The 19,574-nt window shown below is 41.4% G+C and overlaps 1 protein-coding gene and 1 long non-coding RNA gene across 2 annotated transcripts in view; one reads left to right on the forward strand and one right to left on the reverse strand.

The window, feature by feature from the left end:
* The window catches only part of Kpna4 (karyopherin subunit alpha 4), a 52,973-nt gene extending 47,505 nt beyond the window's left edge, over positions 1-5,468 (reverse strand). Inside the window, exon 1 of the mRNA XM_021195820.1 lies at positions 5,097-5,468. Coding sequence (XP_021051479.1) covers positions 5,097-5,468 — 372 coding nt within the window. The remainder of the gene's footprint in view (positions 1-5,096) is intronic.
* A 4,058-nt stretch (positions 5,469-9,526) lies between these two features.
* Positions 9,527-19,574, forward strand: part of LOC110319724 — a 26,604-nt gene continuing 16,556 nt past the window's right edge. Inside the window, exon 1 of the long non-coding RNA XR_002380417.1 lies at positions 9,527-9,734. This is a non-coding gene — a long non-coding RNA (uncharacterized LOC110319724). The remainder of the gene's footprint in view (positions 9,735-19,574) is intronic.

The raw sequence follows: 19,574 nt of genomic DNA on the forward strand, positions 1-19,574 counted from the left end.
AGTTGCTTTTCCAGGACTCTCATGATGGCTTACAACCACTTTTAAATCCAGATCCAGGAAATATGACACTCACATATATGCAGGCAAAATATCCATACACATAAAATAAAAATGCTAAAAAAAACCCAAAAACATCAAAACAAAACAAACAAACAAAAAAACCCAACAACTATATTAAGGGTGTAGTGGTAGTGAGGAATGTCCTTAATCTTAGCACTTCAAAGGTAGAGGCAGGCAGATATCTGTGAGTTCAAGGCCAGTTTGATCGATACAACAAATTCCAGGTTAGCTAGGGCTACACTGTGAGATCCTGTCTAAAAATAAAAACACCCAAAACGAAATGCTTATATTAGAAAGCACAAGAACTTGGGCTCAATAGCCCCCCCCCCCACTAAACCGAAACAAGCATCCACGTAAGTATTTTTCCTAAAGCTGTTTCATTCTTTCAAAACCACTCATACATTCTTCCCAACAGTGCATATTCATTTGGCATACTAGTAAACTGTTAAAATTATCAATGAAGCAATTCTGAAGTCAGTTGTCTTAAAAACTAGAAAAGCTGATAGGAAGCTAAAACAGTAATTTAAATCCTAGTAATATTTCTATCAGAGATCTCATATTGTTTCATGCATGAACTATTATTTGAAGAATTAGACAGTAGTTATTTTAAGCACAGTAAGTATGTTCCAAGATTTGTGATGAGAGAGGTCAGTCTCTAAAGTTGTAAGACTTACTAGCTTAGCAATGTTTTTCCCTCTGTGCACTTTGAGCCAACAAAGCTAGTTCCCCAAAACAAAACAGCACAGCACCTTTACTAAACCTTTCCAACCTGACTTCATATTTTATACTCAAAATTATGTGGTATTTTAATACTCATACTTAGTATAAGTTGTTTTCACAAGATCTAATTACTTTTCTAATATATTTTACATCCTCTTTGAACCAGCAAACTTTTAGAATTTTTATAAAACCTTTGAAAGTTTACTAGAATGCTACAAAAGAACCCTCTCTACTACCAAACTTAGAAACAGATGATCTTAATTTGCTTTGCTCACTCCTGACAAATCTCATTGGCAATTTGGTCACTACCCATTTTCTATGTTGTACTGTATAACCTTTTTTTATGTTAGTACTTTCAAATTAGCACTGGACAATCCTCTACCACACTACAGGGAAGAAGCCAAGCTTTGAACATCAGCTGCTAACTCCTTAAACAGTATTTCAAATAAATATTCACAAACACTTCCTTTCAAAAAAAAAAAAAAATCATGACTATTTTTTGAAGGAGTTGGATTGATAGACTGAAAAGTACTAATGAATATTAAATAGAAATCTAGAATAATAAAATTATTACTTCAGAAGGGTCACATCATTGTGCCCAATTGCCCTCTAATAGGCAATTCATTGACTCTTTAATGTAGTATGAAGTGCCAAGTTTTATACATATACACACAGAAACAAACAAACAAACAAACCTAAAAACCACACACATAGCTAACAGCAAATACGGAAGCAAGAGATTCAATCATACTGAATCCTATTAAGAGTCCTCTCTCTCCAATAAAAATGATAAATTATATTGAGTTGTCAGGCACCTCACTAACCTACTAATGGCCACAGCATTCATAAAGCAGATGTTGTGCACTGTCAGCTTTGTAGATGAAAAGAATCCTAAGACTTAAATGATACTTCCAGGTCACATACAAAGTTAGAGATCAGGTAAAATGAAATTAAACTGGCAGATTTTGTCCTTTTTTTAATCAACCTGTTCCCCACATGTCTCAGTTACCTAACTCTACATGCAGCTGTAATATTTACACATTTGCTGTCTAATAAGGTGGCGACCATCCACACGACACCATTACTCACCTAGGATAGAACTGGGCTAAACAGAGAAATAACCGAATGGTAAAATACAAAGTGGACTTTGAAAAGTTAGTTAAGAAAGGAATCATGTCATGTGAAATATTTCATTTTTAAAGCTGGATTAAATGTTAAAATGGCCTTTAGGATATACTAGGCTAACTCTCGCTGTACAGCAATAGCCCTGCCTCCTCCAAAACGTAAATATTAAGACTCAAAAAAGCAGTATTTTCTTATTATCTGTTACATTTCACATACATTACATATGTAACACAATGCAATAACTATGTTATATAATGTAAGGTATATATATATAATAATAATATATTATATATATATTGTATGTAATATATATATATCACATACATAACACAATGCAGTAACTATCTGGAGGGGAAGAAAATGTACAAACAGGCTTTGGAAAAATTTGAAATGTGTAACAAATACAACAAATAGACTGTCTAGAAGTAATACAAGATGTTTCTGTCTCATTACAAGTACTCATCATTTTTAGAACCTTTTGTTTTCTTTTGTGGTATTGGGGGATCAAACCCAAGGAAGGCATCCTACACACTATGATTTACCACTGAACAAGACCCACTTATGTGATCTTGAGTCACAGAAATAAGATAATTTTTATTTAGTCATGTTATATTTATAGATAGAAAATTAAAATATTCTAATTTCTAATGCACCTACATGGATTCAGTCATTCGATAGTGGCTACAGATATGATCTCAAAATACATCTAATATAGATTTATATATAATTTTAAATCACCTATCATTGTAGCCAGGTTGATTCAGTATTTAATTTATTAGTCTATAGTGGCAAGAAATACAGAGTAAGGGTAAATTTTTTTTGTTTGTTTTTTGTTTTTAAGGATAACTTAAAACAGGGTAGGGTGGCACATGCTTGCAATCTCAGAACTAGGGAGAGAGAAGCAGGGATAATGCCAGTAAAATATAGTGTTCAGGAAGATGAGGGAGAAAGATTGAGAGTGTAAAGTTATCCTGGGCTACAGGTACATAATGAGACCTTGTCAAAAGAAAAAAACAAGAGGGGTGGAAAGGGAGAAAGTAAGTCTGGCAACCCTATAAAAAGTTAGATGCAAAGTTCCAGTATCACCTAGCACTCTAGGTTTGTAACCAAAAGTAAGAATGTTACACGAGAATGTGTACATAAATGCTTATAGCAATAATATGTGACCGATAAAAAATGGTTAACCATGGTTCCATGAAGATGAACACATAAACACAATGTGCTATAACTATATGCAAGGATATTAGTCAGACCTAAGAAAGAAACGTTCTTGTTACAGCATGGACGAACCTTCAAGTCAGGTAGCCACAAAGTATCATAAAAATGTACATTCCATTTACATGAAGCACTCAGAATAGGCATTCAAAACAAATAACATTGCTTTGGGTTGGAGCAGCTGAGAAAGAGAATCATTGCTAATGACTTATATCAGGGGTTCTTCAAAGAGTATTAAATATTCTAAGATTTGACTTAGGTGCTGACTGTGCAACCACTTAAACATTAAAAAACACCTTATATGGGTGGTTTTTATATTCATATAGTATATGAATATGGATCACATTTCAAGGAACCTGTTAAAAATTGGTAGCAAAAAAATTAGAGATTGTTTAGTTACCTGATATTTTTCTAAAATTTCTAACTTTGGAGTATTTATCAATTTTATATTCCCTAACTTGTGATTTTTCCTATTCTAAATATTCATATTAGTAAAAATAAACAGCATTTTTCAACATGTAAATTTAATAACAACTATGAATTATACATTTAAAAAGTTGGCTTTTGTTACATGTAAATTCTCCAATAAAGATATTAAATTTGGGAGCTGAAGAAAATGGTTCAGTTCTAAGCACCCACACGGCAGCTCCCAACTGGAAATAACTCCACTTCCAAAGGATGGACTCCCTGGCCACCAGGCACACACATGATGCACATACACACACATCCAGACAAAACACCCCTATATACAAATCTAAAAATAATTAAAAAAAATTCTTCCACTAAAAAAAAAAATCACAAAGATAAGCTTCCTTAACCTTCAAACAATCTCTAAATAGCAACACACACCCTGGGACATTCAGTTCTTCTAACTACTGCAATAAACTAAAACAGGATAAACTACGTTAAAAGACTGAATGGCATTGGGAAAAGTAAACAAAAGTTGCGATCTCTATCCCGAAAATGCTCCAATTCAGGAACAGACCACAGAACTCTGAAGAACAGTTGCAAGATAAGAAGCTAAACGCTTGACTTAGAACGGCCTGGTTTTGGTTTGTTTGAATTCCCTATATTTAAAAATAAAGTCACAATGGAAAGAAACTGTGTTTAATACATCGAACCTTGGAAGCAACTGTGTCTATGACAACGAAGCCTTCTTTCCCCTTTTAAAATAATACGTGATGGTGTCAGTCCATAGCCTACCCGATTCCTCACTGCCACCACCACCAGGAGATGGAGAGAAAGGATACCGAAGACTAGAGGATGACAGCTTTGTACATAACCCTTTGGACTTTCTATGTAAGAATGCAAACTGGTGGTCTCTTCTCGGAGAGGAGTAAAAAGATCTGTGGACAAGCTCAAATAAGGGGTTGGAGATAGGTGATCCTTTGACTGGAAAAGGGCACACCGTGAGCCACATCTTTGAATCAGCTAGGACCACAGTGAAACCCAGGCCGCTGGAAGGCACTGCTAGCATCACCAGGACCGCCTCTCGCGGCGGGGGTGGCTCCCCCCCCTCTTTTTCTCCCGCGGAGAAGTTGACTCCTGTAGTTTGGACGTTGGAGTAAAACCAGAGTCGGGGCGATTAGAAAAACCAGCCTGTGGAAGCGTCTCGGGCCCGGAGAAGTTCCGAGGTCGCCGCTCGCTCCCCCCCATCGCCCTCCACCCGCGACGCTTGGCGTCGGGGCCCGAGCAGAGCCGGAGCTTCCGCCGCTGCGGGGCCTCCGCCGCGGCTGATATGCCCGCCGCCCTCACCCGTGTCTGGCCGGCTCGACAGGACAGGCCTAGGCCGCACCCGGCGGGCCCGGGCGCTGTCGCCGGCGGAGGCGGAGCAGGCCCGGCACAAACTTCCCGGCGCGGCGCCCGCGTCACGGCCGCCCGCCCGCCCGCCCAGCGCCATGCCGGCCGCCGCGCCCGCCCGACTCCGTACGCACCCCGCGTCCCGCCGGGGCCGGAGGCCGCGGACCCCACTGTACCTCCAAGTCACGGCCTTTGTTCTTAAAATTCTTGAGCCGTTGGTTGTCCAATTTCTCGTTGTCCGCCATGGCCGGGCCGGCGACTCTCCCCACCCGCCCGGGCCCCGCGGGATCCGCCCCAACCACCGCGCCGCACCGACGCTCCCAGGAAGCCGGCCGCCGCCTGCGTCGCCCGCCCGTCCGCTCGCTTCCTCTCGCCCGCCGGGCCTCCGCTTCCCGGCTGCCCTCTCCTGCCCTGAGCCCGGGTACCACAGCAGCTCTGGCGAAGACGACTGCGGGGCCGGCGGCGGCGGCAACGGCGGCGGAATGTGCTGCCGGCTGAGAGGGGGAGGCAGCCTCGATCTGAGGGCCCGGCTTTGCGGCCACGCCCATCGCCGCCAGCCCGGTCCGCCGATTGGCCGGCCGGGCTCCGGAGTGCTTGGCCAATCAAAAGGGGCGATGGAGAGCGGGGGGGGCGGAAGAGCGAAAGGAAAGGGGAAGGGAGAGTCTGGGGCAGGAAAGGGCCCCCGCGCAGGAGCTGGGGAGGGGAGGGGTCACGCGCGGAGGGAGAAACCCGAGGCAGCCAGAGAGAAGCAGATCCCGGAGCGGGCGGGGATGGGCAGGGTGTAGAGGTCCTGGTTATGGTGGTATGACTGTCGGGGTAGCTTTAGATGTTGGGGTTCTGAACTTCGTTCTTTTCTCCCCCGGTGTTACTCGAGCGCTTCATTCACTTTGGGAAGGCAAAGAGGTGTGTCTAAGCTCCATGTGGAGTCCTAAACCCTGAGTCCTGTTCTGGGAACTGCGAACCAACCTAGGGCCCGGCGTCGTGGCTAGGACTGACTGTGGTGATGTGCATTCTGAAAACTAAAGGGAAAGCTAGAGAGACCCGGTGGGAAAAGGAAGGGGGCCTCTGACCAAGTGCTCGCAACAGGTAGAAACTTGAGAAGAATTTATCCTTCCCTGATACCTCCCTTTTGGGCAGTTTCTCTTGGAAAATTAAACTGCTTGATCACAAAGTATTAATTTATAGAGAACGACGACTAGGAGCCATGACATTGCAAATGCAACATTGTGACTCTTGATAAAGGAAGTTAATCCCAAAGAAACCTCTTAACCAGGAACATTGTAACCAAAGGCGGATGTAAAACAGATACAAAAGAGCCTCTCAAATTTTTCAGAATTGCTCTGGGCTGGTGACTCGGTTTGTAATCTTAGCTACTGGGTGTGAGGAGGAGCAGTTAAAGTAGCCCAAGAGCAAGGCCAGCCAGACAAGAGTCCAAAGCCACTTCGAGCAGTTTAGTGACACTTCCCCTCTTCTCTTGCGGGTTCATCTCAAGATAGATTAAAAAAAAAAAAAAATAGATACAACTCATTGAAAGAAGCTAATTATGCTGGAGGCCCTAGGCTCAGAAAAGAGAGTGAGGAAATATTTTCAAAACTATATTTAAGCTGAACATTGTGATCCACACTTTAAATCTAGCAAAAGCAGGTGGAGATGAGTTTGAGGCCAGCTGAGCTACATCATAATACTCTGTCTAAAAACAAATGTGTGTGTGTTCATTTACCAATTATTAGTTCCCCAAGTTGTGTGATTTTGTGAAGCAGTGGCAGTTCAGAGGCAGAAGGAAGGGGAAAGCTAAATGTGTCTGAACCTGGCAAAAAACTCTACTACAAAACCCTTTAGGAATATTTGTCTTCTGGTTCTTTCTGGTATATTTTGTTTGGGCAGAACCAAATGCAGAAATGAATGTTTAGGATGCAAATATTTCATAAACACCTTAAAGTCAAAGGAGGATTTTTTTTTAAAGGTATAATACAAAAGCAATGGGTTAGACAGGATAAAGGACTGAGTTCTTTTGGGAGTGAGGGATAACGAGAACTGCAGGATAGGAGCCTCTTGAAGATGACTTATAATGGGAGGAATGGTGGGAACAAAACCCTTTAGATACAAAGTAATGCCTTCCAAATAAGTCTTTGGTATTTTGTATACTTTCTGCTGGGCTTGGCAAACAAGCTTTTTGGAAGTAATTCACACTGAGGGTTAACTTGAATGTAATTTGAATTCAGAACTTAAAATTCCAATGAAGTTCATTATGTGTGTGTGGCGTGTGGGCACATTCTGGTGTACACATCTTTGTGCAAATGAGGACAAAGCAAGATGTCCTACATTGTGACTGCTGACCTGATGGCTCGAGACAAGGTTTCTCACTGACCCAGAAGCTCACCATAGATGTGTTGCCTTGCCTGCTTACCTCCTCCTCCCAGTGCTTGGATCTCAGGCATACACACCTGCACTGGCTTTGCTGGGAGCCAGCTCAGGTTCCCATCCTTGGAGACGCTCTCCCTCATATAGTTTTATTCTCCAAAGATTGATTTAGTTGAAGTGATACTGGATTTACATGCTGAAGCACTAGAATATTTTTAAAATATGACTAAGCCAGTAATAGTGGTATATTCTATAATCCCCGGACTTAGGGGACTTGGGCAGTAAGCTCCAGAATTCTGAAGCCAGTCCAGATACACTGAGAGATGCTGTGTCCGAAAGCAAACCCATGAGATCTAAATGTGGCAAACCGTGCCTGTAATGTCAGCACTTGGAAATATGAGTCTGAATTCTATGTGAGACTAGGCTACAGAACTAGAACCTGTCTCAAAAAATAAAATGAAACAAAGAAAGGGTGGATTTAGGATAAGAAAATTTTGGTGTAAGGATGGAGAGAGGAAGGGAGAGAGATACGAGGGTTTTTTGTCTTAAGGGTTTGTGAGTGTGTGATCAAAATGAGAATGACACATAGTATTATTATTAAGTAAAGGAAAGAAGAAATTTCATATACTGCTAGATCTTTTTAAAATATAATTTGTGTTTGTTACAGTTGGGCTGATTCAGGAGAGAAAAATATTGAATCATAGCCAGTCACTATAGTTTGTGTGTACTATGTCAAATGTTCATGTATTGAACCTTGGTTACCTGTCTCAGAGGAATTTTCCTAAGAAAGGATGAAGAGAGTTCTTGTGAGACCCTTTGATACTTCACAAGAGAGAGTTATAAAAAAAGGACAAGCCTGGCTACCCAATCTTGTTTGATTGCCTGTTTAACTACAAGATCTTCCTCTCATATCTCCATGATCCCATCTGCCATAGGGGAGGGAAGCTTACCAGAGTCAACAGAGTGCTATTTGAAGAGCTCCAAAACTTTGCCTTAGGAAGTAGCCAGACTAAAATATTTTGTTACAGTAACAGAAAATGGGTTAATACAGTAGCATCTTGTATTTTCTTGGGGTGGGAGTGGGGGGTGGGGACATGGGTGGGGGTGGAGATGGGGGTGGGGTGGGGAGTGGAGGTGTGGGGGGGTGGGAATTGGGAGTGGGTTGACCAGGCATGGGGGACTTCATGCCTTTTTATTCCCAGAAGCTTCTGACTTATGGCTTGGGGAACAAAATGACTATTTATTTTGAAATTGATATTAATTCAGTTGAGGGAGGACAAACACCTAGGTTTTTGTTTGTTTGTTGCCCTAGCATTGCATGCAGTCCAGACTGGCCTCAATCTTTTTATGGAGACAAAACTGGACTTGAACTCCAGGCTCTCCTGCTCCTGCCTCTCCAGTGCTGCCATTGCTTGTATATGCCTCCACACCAGGATAACTTATTTCTCAAAATTAGTTTCTATTATTTAATCTAAGAAAAAAATTGAATTGAATTAGGCTCAACCCTCATCCTAATACCCTCCCACTTCAGACAAGCTCCCTGCCCTGATTTTTAAAACTTTTAAAAAGACAGTAGGTTGCAAAGGTTTCTATAATCATAATAACAATGTTACCAGATACTGAGCTGAGTAATTTGTTTATGTGAGATATTTTATTATTATTTGTGTGCTTACTCTTATAACATTAATCCAACACTAATCCAACACTATGTGACAGTCTTTTTTATTTTTTAAAGATAGGTTCTAACTATGTAACTAAGGTTTGCCTGTAATTTGTAATCCTGTTTCAGTTTCCTGAGTGATAGGATTACCCCACCACCACCACCACCACCAAATGCCTCTATAAGACAGCCTTCTAAACATCTGTTTAGGGTTGCTCAGGCTTGCTGTATAGCCAAGAGTAGCCTTGAGTTCTTAATTCTCCTGCCTCCTCCTCTCCAGTGCCTAGATTGTAGGAGTGAGTCACCACACCTAGCTTTATAAATGCATTGACTTCCTACAACGATCCTATAAAATAATTGTATTCACTTTATAAATATAAAATCAAACCGAAAAGAGGTGTAGGAATTGATTTAAGTCACACAACGAATGTTAGAGCAGGCATCTGAACCAATCCTGATTTCAAAGGCACCTGGGAAAGACATGAATGTCTGCACTCATGGTGCACTCTGAAGAGAGGTATCACTTCCATTTCCTACATGAGGAGCCTAAGGTTTAGTGTGCCTAAGTAGCCTGCTAACCCTCACACCACTAGTAAGTGCTGGAGCCCTAGTTTGATTCTGGACCTGTTTATCTCTGAACACCGCACTCCTGGTAGATGAACCAGCTGTCACTCTGGCTTCGAACGTAGTATCTCAGGTGGACCTCTCAAATCTAGCTCTGAAACGTAGGAGACAAAGCTCCTCAAGCCTCAACGTGCATCAGAATCCCCTGGGAGGCATATACGCCATGTTGGTAAGACCTTCCCATGCTTTCTGTTTTAGAAAGACTGAACTCCTGAATAAAAGCAGGTGTCCTGCCTCCCGGGGCGACTCTGAGGTCTACTAGATCTGGCATGACAGCCAGTTTTAAGATTATTTCAATCTTAACAACAAAAAAATTAACTAAGGACAACACACCACGGTGATGGATCATGTGCCATGCAAAATAATGTATAGGCACACCATGGTTACACATCTCTAACTCAAAAAAAAAAAAAAATGTAGCCAAACAACCCGTGCTGCGAGGACTGAAATCTCCAACTTAGTAAAAACCAGTTTGGTATTGCTGAATGGATTTATGTTGTGTTTTTCTGCACTTATTTCTGCATCTGTTCTTTTGANTTTCCTCAAACGGCATTCTCTTTGTATCATCTCCACCAGGATTGGCTCCACAGGCCTATTTAACTATACTTTGCTTTTCTTAGTTCAAATCTTATGCACTTGGCATGTACTGCTTCCTATCTTGTTGGAGGCTCAGGGCTACTCACTTCTGGTCAATCAAGAAGAATCAGGACGATGTGTTTTCCTTACTGCTCTTCTAAATCCCAGCCATTGGGGTTTCCTTCTTCAAGTGTGGTTCTCAGGCTTTGCCCTGAAGATTAAACCAAGAACAGGGATGTCTGCCCTGGACTTAGGTTTTGTAACCAACCATCTCTCACACCAACAAACAAGACAGAAACGCAGCTTCAGCACTTCTATTTTTAGTTGCCCTGCTCAGGGAGATCCCTTTTCAGTCAAATCAATGAAGGGAAACCCCTAAGCGTATACACAACCCTTTACCAAGTCTGCTAAAGGCAACACTCTGCTTCTTTAGCTGAAAGCACTAGACCTCTCTGATTCTTTTCCCATTCTCCTGGTCCCTATGCCTACTAACAGAGTATTTTCACCAAGTCCTCTATTCGGCTGCCCGCCTATTCCCAGTGCTGCTACCTCCTGGCCTCACTGGTAAAGTCGGAAAGGCTGTTTCATTTTTATGACGGCCAGGGGAGAGCATAACTCGCTCATCCCCTGTTCTGCCCTCAGACTTTCACATTGACACTCCCTTCAACTGGTATGTTAGAAAATGACAACCAAGGCCAGGCAATGCGGAGGACCTATAATTACAGGTTCTTGGAGGCACTGAGGCAAAAGGATGGCAAGTTCAAGGCTATCCTGGGTCACTTAGGGGGACTATGTCTCCAAATGGAAAACAAAATAACAAATGGCTGGAGAAAGTTCAGTAGTCAACATATATGAAGCCCTAAGTTCCATCCACAGCAACACACACACACACACACACACACACACACACAAAACAAGTGTTTACTTGTTTGATATAATCATTTGAAAGATAATGTCATGGCTGAACATGGTGGTGTGTGCCTTTAATCCCAGCACTTGGAAGGCAGCAGCAGGTAGATTTCTATGAGTTCCAGACTAGCCTGGTCTCCACAGTGAGTTTCAGGAGGGCTACATAGGAAGAACATGTTTTTTTTTTTGTTGTGGTTTGTTTTTGTTTGTTTTTGTTTGTTTTTGTTTTTTTAAAGAAAAGAGTCATTATAACTCTTAAGGAAAAAACAGTTATCTGTAGAAATGATTAATCCTATCTCTGTCTCTCAGTCATTCTGTCTCTGTCTGTCTGTCTCTCTGTCTCTGTCTCTCTGTCTCTTTGTCTCTCTGTCTCTCTCTCTCATTGATGTGATAGCTCCCTATCTTCAGGAATGTTTTGCAACTGCATTATACATTCTGTTTTGAAACTGAGAATAGAAACAAAACAAAACAAAACATAACAAAACTAACAGCCAAACAACCTGGTAAAAGTCCTCTTGAGAACGAGCAGCTCCAATAGCATCAGCGAAGACACCAGAGTCCTTTGGAAAATCACACAGAAATAAGACAGTAGTTTAAGGCATTTGTTAGTTTTTGCCCCTATGACTGAGCATAGATTCCTGGTGCATGTGGCACTCTGTATACACATAAAATTCTCAAATAAAAGTTAAAAATAATATGACTGAACACTTTCAAGGCACATAAATTAGTCTTGAAATCCACACCTCATAGGATTTACCAGCACTCTATTTATACTTTGTCACCATGTTACACAAAACTCTGAACTCTCCGAAGTCAAAGGGCTGGAGCCCCTGGTTTACTGCATAAACTTGGTCACCATGCATCACCTTAGGATAGACTTCAGAAAAAATTTTTGTTAAATATTTAACTTTTTTTTTTCTCACTCGATCACACTTTTAAATGCTCATTCTAGCACTCATTAGAACCTGTTAAAGGTTGCTGACCAGATAAGTCACAGTATGAACCTGGGAAGTGTTAGACCATCTTATTTGGAATCAATAAACATGAGAATGTCTTGTACTCGTGTCTTCCGGCTACAGCCTTGAGATCTGTCTAGTCAAACTTGGGTGTTCTTCACAGCAGAACATATGCTACTTACTGTACTGACCCCAAATCAAGTTCCCAGGGTTTTGAGTTCTACTTATAAATAGAAGCATCAGAAGGAACACTCGGAGGTGGTCAAATAAACCAATGACTAGCAACACTTGTATTTGGCTAAATTTGTGAGGATCGAAACCATTGAGAGCAGTGGGGAAATATCAACACCCATGTGATACTTAAGAGCATTTTAATTTCTAAAGAAAACATTTTATTTTATAGTTTATATTATTATTTATTTATATTTTAAGCAGGGTCCTTGTATGTAACTCAGGCTGGCCTACAAACAGCAGTTCTCCTGGTTCAGCTTCTAGCCTTATGAGATTATAGATGTGCCTCCAGATCCAAGGCTTTTTCTTATACTTTCCTTCTATGTGAAAAGAAGGAATATGTACCCTGTATGTGTATCGCTTGACAGGCATTGGTATGCGAAACTCTATGAAAGAAATTCACATTTGTCAAGGAATAGTGGTGTGTACCTTTAATCCAGCCTTTAGTCACAACGCTTGGGAGGCAGAGGCAGGCAAGGCTCTGCGAGTTCAAGGCTAACACGGTGTTAGTCTACATAGTGAATCCCAGGTCTGTTAGCATGCAGGGCAACAGCCAAGGTTATATTGTGAGGCTTCTATCTGTGCTAGATAAGCATTGTGTCAACTGAACTATCTATGCAGGCCTCCTTCTATTGGTTTGTTTTTGAGACAGAGTCTCACACTGTAGCCCAGGCTGTCCTGGAACTCACTGTGTAGCCCAGACTCATGGTGATCCTTTTGTCTCAGCGTCTGAAATGCTGGGATTACCATGCTTAGCAGAAATCTCTTTAAAGAGCCACCCGCCTCAACTCCCTCATTCCTGGCGCTCTCTCGGAGGCGCTCCTATGGAGTGACCACAGGTTACACTGACAGATAACGAATTTCACCCCCCCCATGTGCTGCTTCTTGTAGGAGCACGTTAAATATACTTTGTATTGCCTATATTACAAAATATGTAGCTTTTGTCCCAATCCCTAAAATAACACAACAGAAACACCCCATATACAACTACTTAGTGTAATGTGCATCTTACTCGGTGCTGTGTAGTAATAATATGTAGTATAGCATAACATGTGTCTGTGTGTATTCCCGAGGCTAGCTTTATGAACATGTGGCCCATACAGTTATATAAGACCTGATGCCTAGTTTAAGCTGTGCTGTCAGCCATTTTGAAGTTCTCAGTTTTTGAACAAGGCCTCCACATTTTCATTTTGTACTGGTTCTTGCAAATTATGTAGTTTGCCCGGTATGGTGTAGTGTATAATCTTTTAGAATTATTACAACTTTTTCCCCCTCATGCATTGCTTCAATTTTCAAAGAAAAATGCCCATATAGTGTCTCTATTTTAAATGTAAATAAGCACTATACATGCAAATAGGGTCATATTGTATACCATTTGGCAACCTGCCTTTTCATTTAGTGACATTTCTCCCTGTCAATTTATTCCATAGTTTGCAGTGGCTAAAGAAGGCTCTTTTATGTAGAAAAGCCATAATTTGTCTAATCAATGTAGCAGCCTCCTACTGATGTGCCTTTGATAATTTGCTACGGCAAGGAGCATGCACACATTAGTACGTGTCATGTCCTTGCCTCTCTAACTCCCTAGGATACATTTCTAGAAGCAGAGTTGCTGTGTCAAAGGATATGGCTGTTTTAAAGTGTGAAACACTTGACCTGATTGCCTTTCAGAAAGATTATGCTAGGTTAGATCACTCCAGTCCACCACCAGTGCACAGTCACGGCTGTTGCCCTGCATGCTAACGGGCCAATAACTCAACTCCAACTCTGCTGACCTTCAACTGTCCCCTCTTTCTAATGTCTTAGCGTGACAGGGTACCACTGACCCTCCTGACTTGAAATGGCAGTTGGTTAAGTTAAACTCCTTGATCTTCAACTGTCCCCTCTTTCTAATGGTCTTAGCGTGACAGGGTACCACTGACCCTCCTGACTTGAAATGGCAGTTGATTAAGTTAAACTCCTTGCTGCTGTTGGAGTGAGTCCCTTTTAGGGAGAAATTTTGTGGGGTCTTTCCTGGTCATTTTTGTCGTTTTGACGCTAAGACCCTGCTTGTCCTTTTTGTTTGTTTTTGTTGAATTCGTTTATTCTTTATATTTCATTTTTTGTTGTTGTTTTGTTTTGCTTTGCTTTGTTTTTTTGAGACAGGGTTTCTCTGTAGCCCTAGCTGTCATAGAACTCACTCTGCAGACCAGTCTGGCCTCGAACTCAGAGATCCTCTTGCCTCTGTCCTCCCCCCACCATCTAGTGTTGGAATTAAAAGTGTTCACCATCACTACCCCCAGCTTGTCTTTTAAGGCAAGTTTTTTTTTTTTTTTTAAATTCCTACAGTTAACCTGTGTTCAAGGTGTTGTACATGCTCACAGTGACCCCCAAACAGGGACCTAACAGGCGTTTTTTTGAAACACACTTTCATATAGACTAGGGTAGCCTTGATCTTAGTCTGCAGGTGCAGATGATCTTGATCTTGCCTTTACCTCCCAGTGGTGAGATTGCGAGTGTGTGTCGCTATGCCCAGACTTCTTCTGATCTTAACACCCCAGTCATTAAAATCAACTCTAACTTTGTAATAGTTTCAGAGTTGTAAAAAGTGTAGTATGGAGAGTTCCCCTGCACCACTCGCCAGTATTCCCCACAACATGTCATCTTATTAGTCAGCTTTCACATCCTCACTGGCTCTGAACAGAATAAACTGCTTACTCCCTTACTGAGCTACCTCTCTTTTAGGGATAATGTGCTACAAATGCTTGAACTCATAATCATAGGAAAACAGGCACAGAATTATTGTCTGTACGTTATTTAAACTTCATTTCCCCCAATCCATTGAACAAAGATGAAACAAAAATCTGAAGTGGGTTCAAACAACGGCCACTTGCTTTTAGTGGCGGGCGTCTCCCTTCCTCTCCTCCTGACTCATATTCTGTCGGATAAGTCATAGAACAGTGTAGAGAGATTCAGCTACCATTCCACAACTCCAGCTCGGCTCCATTTTTGTTTGAGTTGCTTATTTGTCTTTGTATTTACATGTCTAAAACTAATCAAAAGTCTCTTTAAAAAGAAAAATAAGACCCCAAAGGTTAGAGAAGTGGTATTTAACAATACACACAATAGAGATTTGTAATAGTAAATTAAGCCATGAAAAATGAGAACTCCCAAGGTCTTTGTTACTTATTTTTATTTATGCATTTTCACACCGCTGAGGTTTATGGAAACACAATAACACGGTATCCAAAGAGAGACTCCTCTCCAAGGCGCAGGGCAGAACTGAAGCACCTTTGTTCATTCATGTATTTATTTAGACAGGCTCTTATGTAGCCCAAGCTAGCCCCAAAGTAACTATGTAGTTGATCCCTACTGCCTAGATCCCTCTGCTCTCATCTCCTGAGCACAGGTATATGCTATCATGCCTCGTCAAAACCGTGTGTAAAGGCCCTGGACTTGTTTTTTCAGAGCTGTTCTAAAGAGATTGCCTCTCTTTCCCAGTAGGGGAGTAGATTTGATTATATGCAAATAAGGTTAGTCCTGACTCACTCAGAAGCTGAAAGGGAAAACTGGAGAAAAACCCTTCCCCAGCACTTGACAGGAAGGCATCTGAGTCACCACCTTTCTCTTGGACCCTTTTATTAAAAACCCAAACTGAGTGAGGGTCGTTGGTAGAATAAATTAAAGCTGTAACTGCTAATGCGCAGGTGCGCTCTGCACAGGACCTAGGTTCTGGTGGAGTAGATTTCTGAGGTGCATTGAACTCAACTGACGTGAGCTCGCACAACTTCGCGGTGAGTTAATAAAAAAGGCCTGGATGGATATTTACTGATTTTCAAAAATATGGTGCTGAGCCACGTTCTCACTCTTCTCCGGAGAACTCAACTCCTTGTCACATTCCAGTTTCTTCTTCCCTTTTTTCTTATTTTACAAACGAAGGAAAGGGATCGTGGAGCTTGTCCAAGGCCCCAACAGCTGGTCCGCAGCACATCTAGGAAACAGAGAGGATCTCCATGGAGGCCGGCTGGCACCGGAGTGCTTTAATCCCAGGGCATTTTCCAAGTGAGCCACGATTTTAGTTACTTCAGGGTGGGATCTTTCACCAAGGAGAAATGATGTCAATGCAGTTAAAATTCAGTAGGAATGGATATCAGGAAAGAGTCAAAGCGAAGACAGGGAAGAGGAAAAAGCCAGGAGCCAGGGCTGTCATATTTTAGAAAATGATAGTGTGTGTGGCGTGTGACGCGCGCGCGCGCACACACACACACACACACACACACACACTGGAATATGTACGGAGGTCAGGGGACAGTTTGTACAAGTCCATTAGTCCAAACTCTCTTTTCACTGTGTGGTCCTGGAGATTGAACTTAGGCCATCAGACTGAGCAGCAAGGTGCTTATACCTCCCGAGCAATCTTGCCAGTCTCAAAGCTGTAATTAAAAAAAAAAGATTTATTTTGTTATGTGTACGAATATGTGCTGGTACCCTTCATGATCAGAAGATGATTTCTGGCCCAATGAGATTGAAGTTACTGAGAATTGTGAGCCCTCTTGTGGGCTCTGGGAATTGTAACTGGGCCCTGTGCAGAGCATCAAGTGGTCTTTACTGCTGAGCCAACTCTCCAGACCCAGCGCCATAGATAGATAGATAGATAGATAGATAGATAGATAGATAGATGGATGGATGGATGGATGGATGGATAGATAGATAGATAGATAGATAGATAGATAGATAGATAGATAGATCAAGGTTGGTGATCCTATCTGAATCAAGCTTTCTTCTTAAAGTCCAGGAAAAATAAAATTCACGTAAAAAATATAACATGAAAAAAGTTTACCGTGAAATTACTATAAGAAAAAAAGAATAAATTGTAAAACAACACCCAGACAGCCAATAAAGCTGTTCTAGAAAAAGTCAAGAAAGCAGTTCTAGCATACTCATTTTATTTTAAAAAATAAAACAAGATGAAAAACATTAGGACAGTTACATAAGAAATGAGAAACCTAAGAATTCAAATGTGAGGTGATAGAAATAAGGACATTTTACATAGCATCTTGACATGGGCTTTTGTGGTGGCTATTGGCATGGTTAATGAAGAAGCTGGGTTTCTTTATATGGTTTACCCTGACCCCCATCTCTATTTTACTTCTTTAAAAAAATATTATTGGTGGTGGTGGTGTATGTGGGCACATGTGCCACAGTGTCCATGGGGAGGTCAGAGAACAGCTTTGTGAGACTGTCCTTCCTTCATTACATAATGCATTAGCCGGCATTCTCTAGAGGAACAGAATCAGTGGGACAAATACATGCATACTGCATATGCACATATACATATACACACATACACATGCACACGTGTAAAATCATAATACACAAGAAATAGTCTGCCCGAGACAACCTGAAGTCCGTACGACCCCTGCTTCGGTCTGAGTGCTGGGATCGTAGGTTCCCATCACTGTGGCTGACTTTGAATTTCATGATTTTCAAAAGTGAATTTAACTGAGGGTGAGAGACAGTGGATTTAAAACAATAAGCACCGTGGAGCAGTTTTACACGTGAGACTTAATTTAAATGCAGAGCATTCATTTTAGAATGCTGTGACTGCTTCAGTGGAGAAGATGAAATCTCAAGGCCTGTGTCTTCACAATCCAGACTACACCATATTACTATATTAAGTACATTAACTACAATTTTGTGAAAGTGGGCTAATTATTTTTTTTAGAAGCCAAAACCATAAAAGTGAATTTCACAAGTGACAGCAAGTGTCACAATATATTATGGAGACATTATGCTCATGTGGAAACTTACCCAAAATTTATTGGAACCATCTTTTGTAATAGCAAATATATATTACTATACATTGGAATTTCACCACGATGAGGGTATAAAGACTATGTCTAAGAAATGTATTCTGAGGGATGGAGAGAGGGCTCAGTGGTTAAGAGCACATGCTGATTTGCCAGAGGATCCACATTAAGTTTCCAGAACCCACATGGTAGTTCACAGCCATCTGCAACTTCAGTTCCAGGGGATCCAGAACCCTCCTCTGGCCTCTGTGGTTACAAGGCAAGCAGGTGGTGCATATATACACATACAGGCAAACACTCTTACACATAAAATAAATCTAAAAAAATTTTTTTCTTACAAGAAAGAGTACTTGAGCAGGAGAATCAGATGGTAAGCTTATAACAGTCTTCTACAAGTTGTGTACTTTTTTTTTTTTTTTTTTTTTTGGTTTTTGGTTTTTCAAGACAGGGTTTCTCTGTGTAGCCCTGGCTGTCCTGGAACTCACTTTGTAGACCAGGCTGGCCTCGAACTCAGAAATCNGCCTGCCTCTGCCTCCCGAGTGCTGGGATTAAAGGCATGCCCCACCACGCCCGGCAAGTTGTGTACTTTTAAGAAACTTATTCAATATGACTATTGTTTTCCTAATACAGAATAAGAAAATCAAGCTTGGTAAAATGTAGCCAGTATGTTTTATATTCATAGGTTCTACTGTGAATCCATTAAAGAGAGTAAGGTTGAACCTACCCAGCCCATAAAGCTCTTAGAGCCAGAACCCTGGGCCTGTTTGCTGTCTGACCTAGGTTCACTCTCAGAGGGCTTCACCATGGTTAAATATTATCTGAGCTTTGTTTGTAAATTCCTTAAAGTTTTCTCTTTAGCCTAAATGTTTATTATGAGTGCTTTTTTCTGATGTGTCCTTGTGGAAAACTGAAAAAATTCTAACTCTCTGTTAGAAGCAGCTGATGGGTGTTGCATAAAGTGACGTTAGTGCTTGTTGGCTTTTATTCTTAGAAGTACTGATGTTCACTGTCCTGTCCAGTCTTTAAAGTGGTCTCTGATGTCACTTAGTATCAATGTGGGGGGGGGGAACGGAAGAGGGGATTGAGGAGAGACGCACCTGCTAGGACTGCAGCTTTGCCTGCTCACGTCACAGAACACTGGGCACATAAACCTTCCAGACTCCGTCGTCTCCTCTGTAAAGTGGTCCCTAACCATGGCAAGGTAGTCACCGAATCATTTTACAATGCTGAAAATCACAGTGCTTCTCCCTGATGGTGGCAGGGAAGGTGCTTTGGCCCGTCTGGGACAGGATTAAACCTGAAATAATTCCCTAGATGTTGAATGTGGACTTGTGTGTGAGTGTGTGACTTTTCACAGGTCAGGACCATTAAAGACTGGACAGGACAGTGAACATCGGCACTTTTAAGAATAAAAGCACTCAAACACTAAAGTCACTCCACGCAATACCCACCAGCTGCTTCTTCTTTCTTTCTTTCTTTCTTTCTTTCTTTCTTTCTTTCTTTCTTTCTTTCTTTCTTTCTTTCTTTCTTTCTTTCTTTCTTTCTTTCTTA

The sequence above is a fragment of the Mus pahari genome, chromosome 4 (assembly GCF_900095145.1).
Source record: "Mus pahari chromosome 4, PAHARI_EIJ_v1.1, whole genome shotgun sequence".
Lineage (NCBI taxonomy): Eukaryota > Metazoa > Chordata > Mammalia > Rodentia > Muridae > Mus > Mus pahari.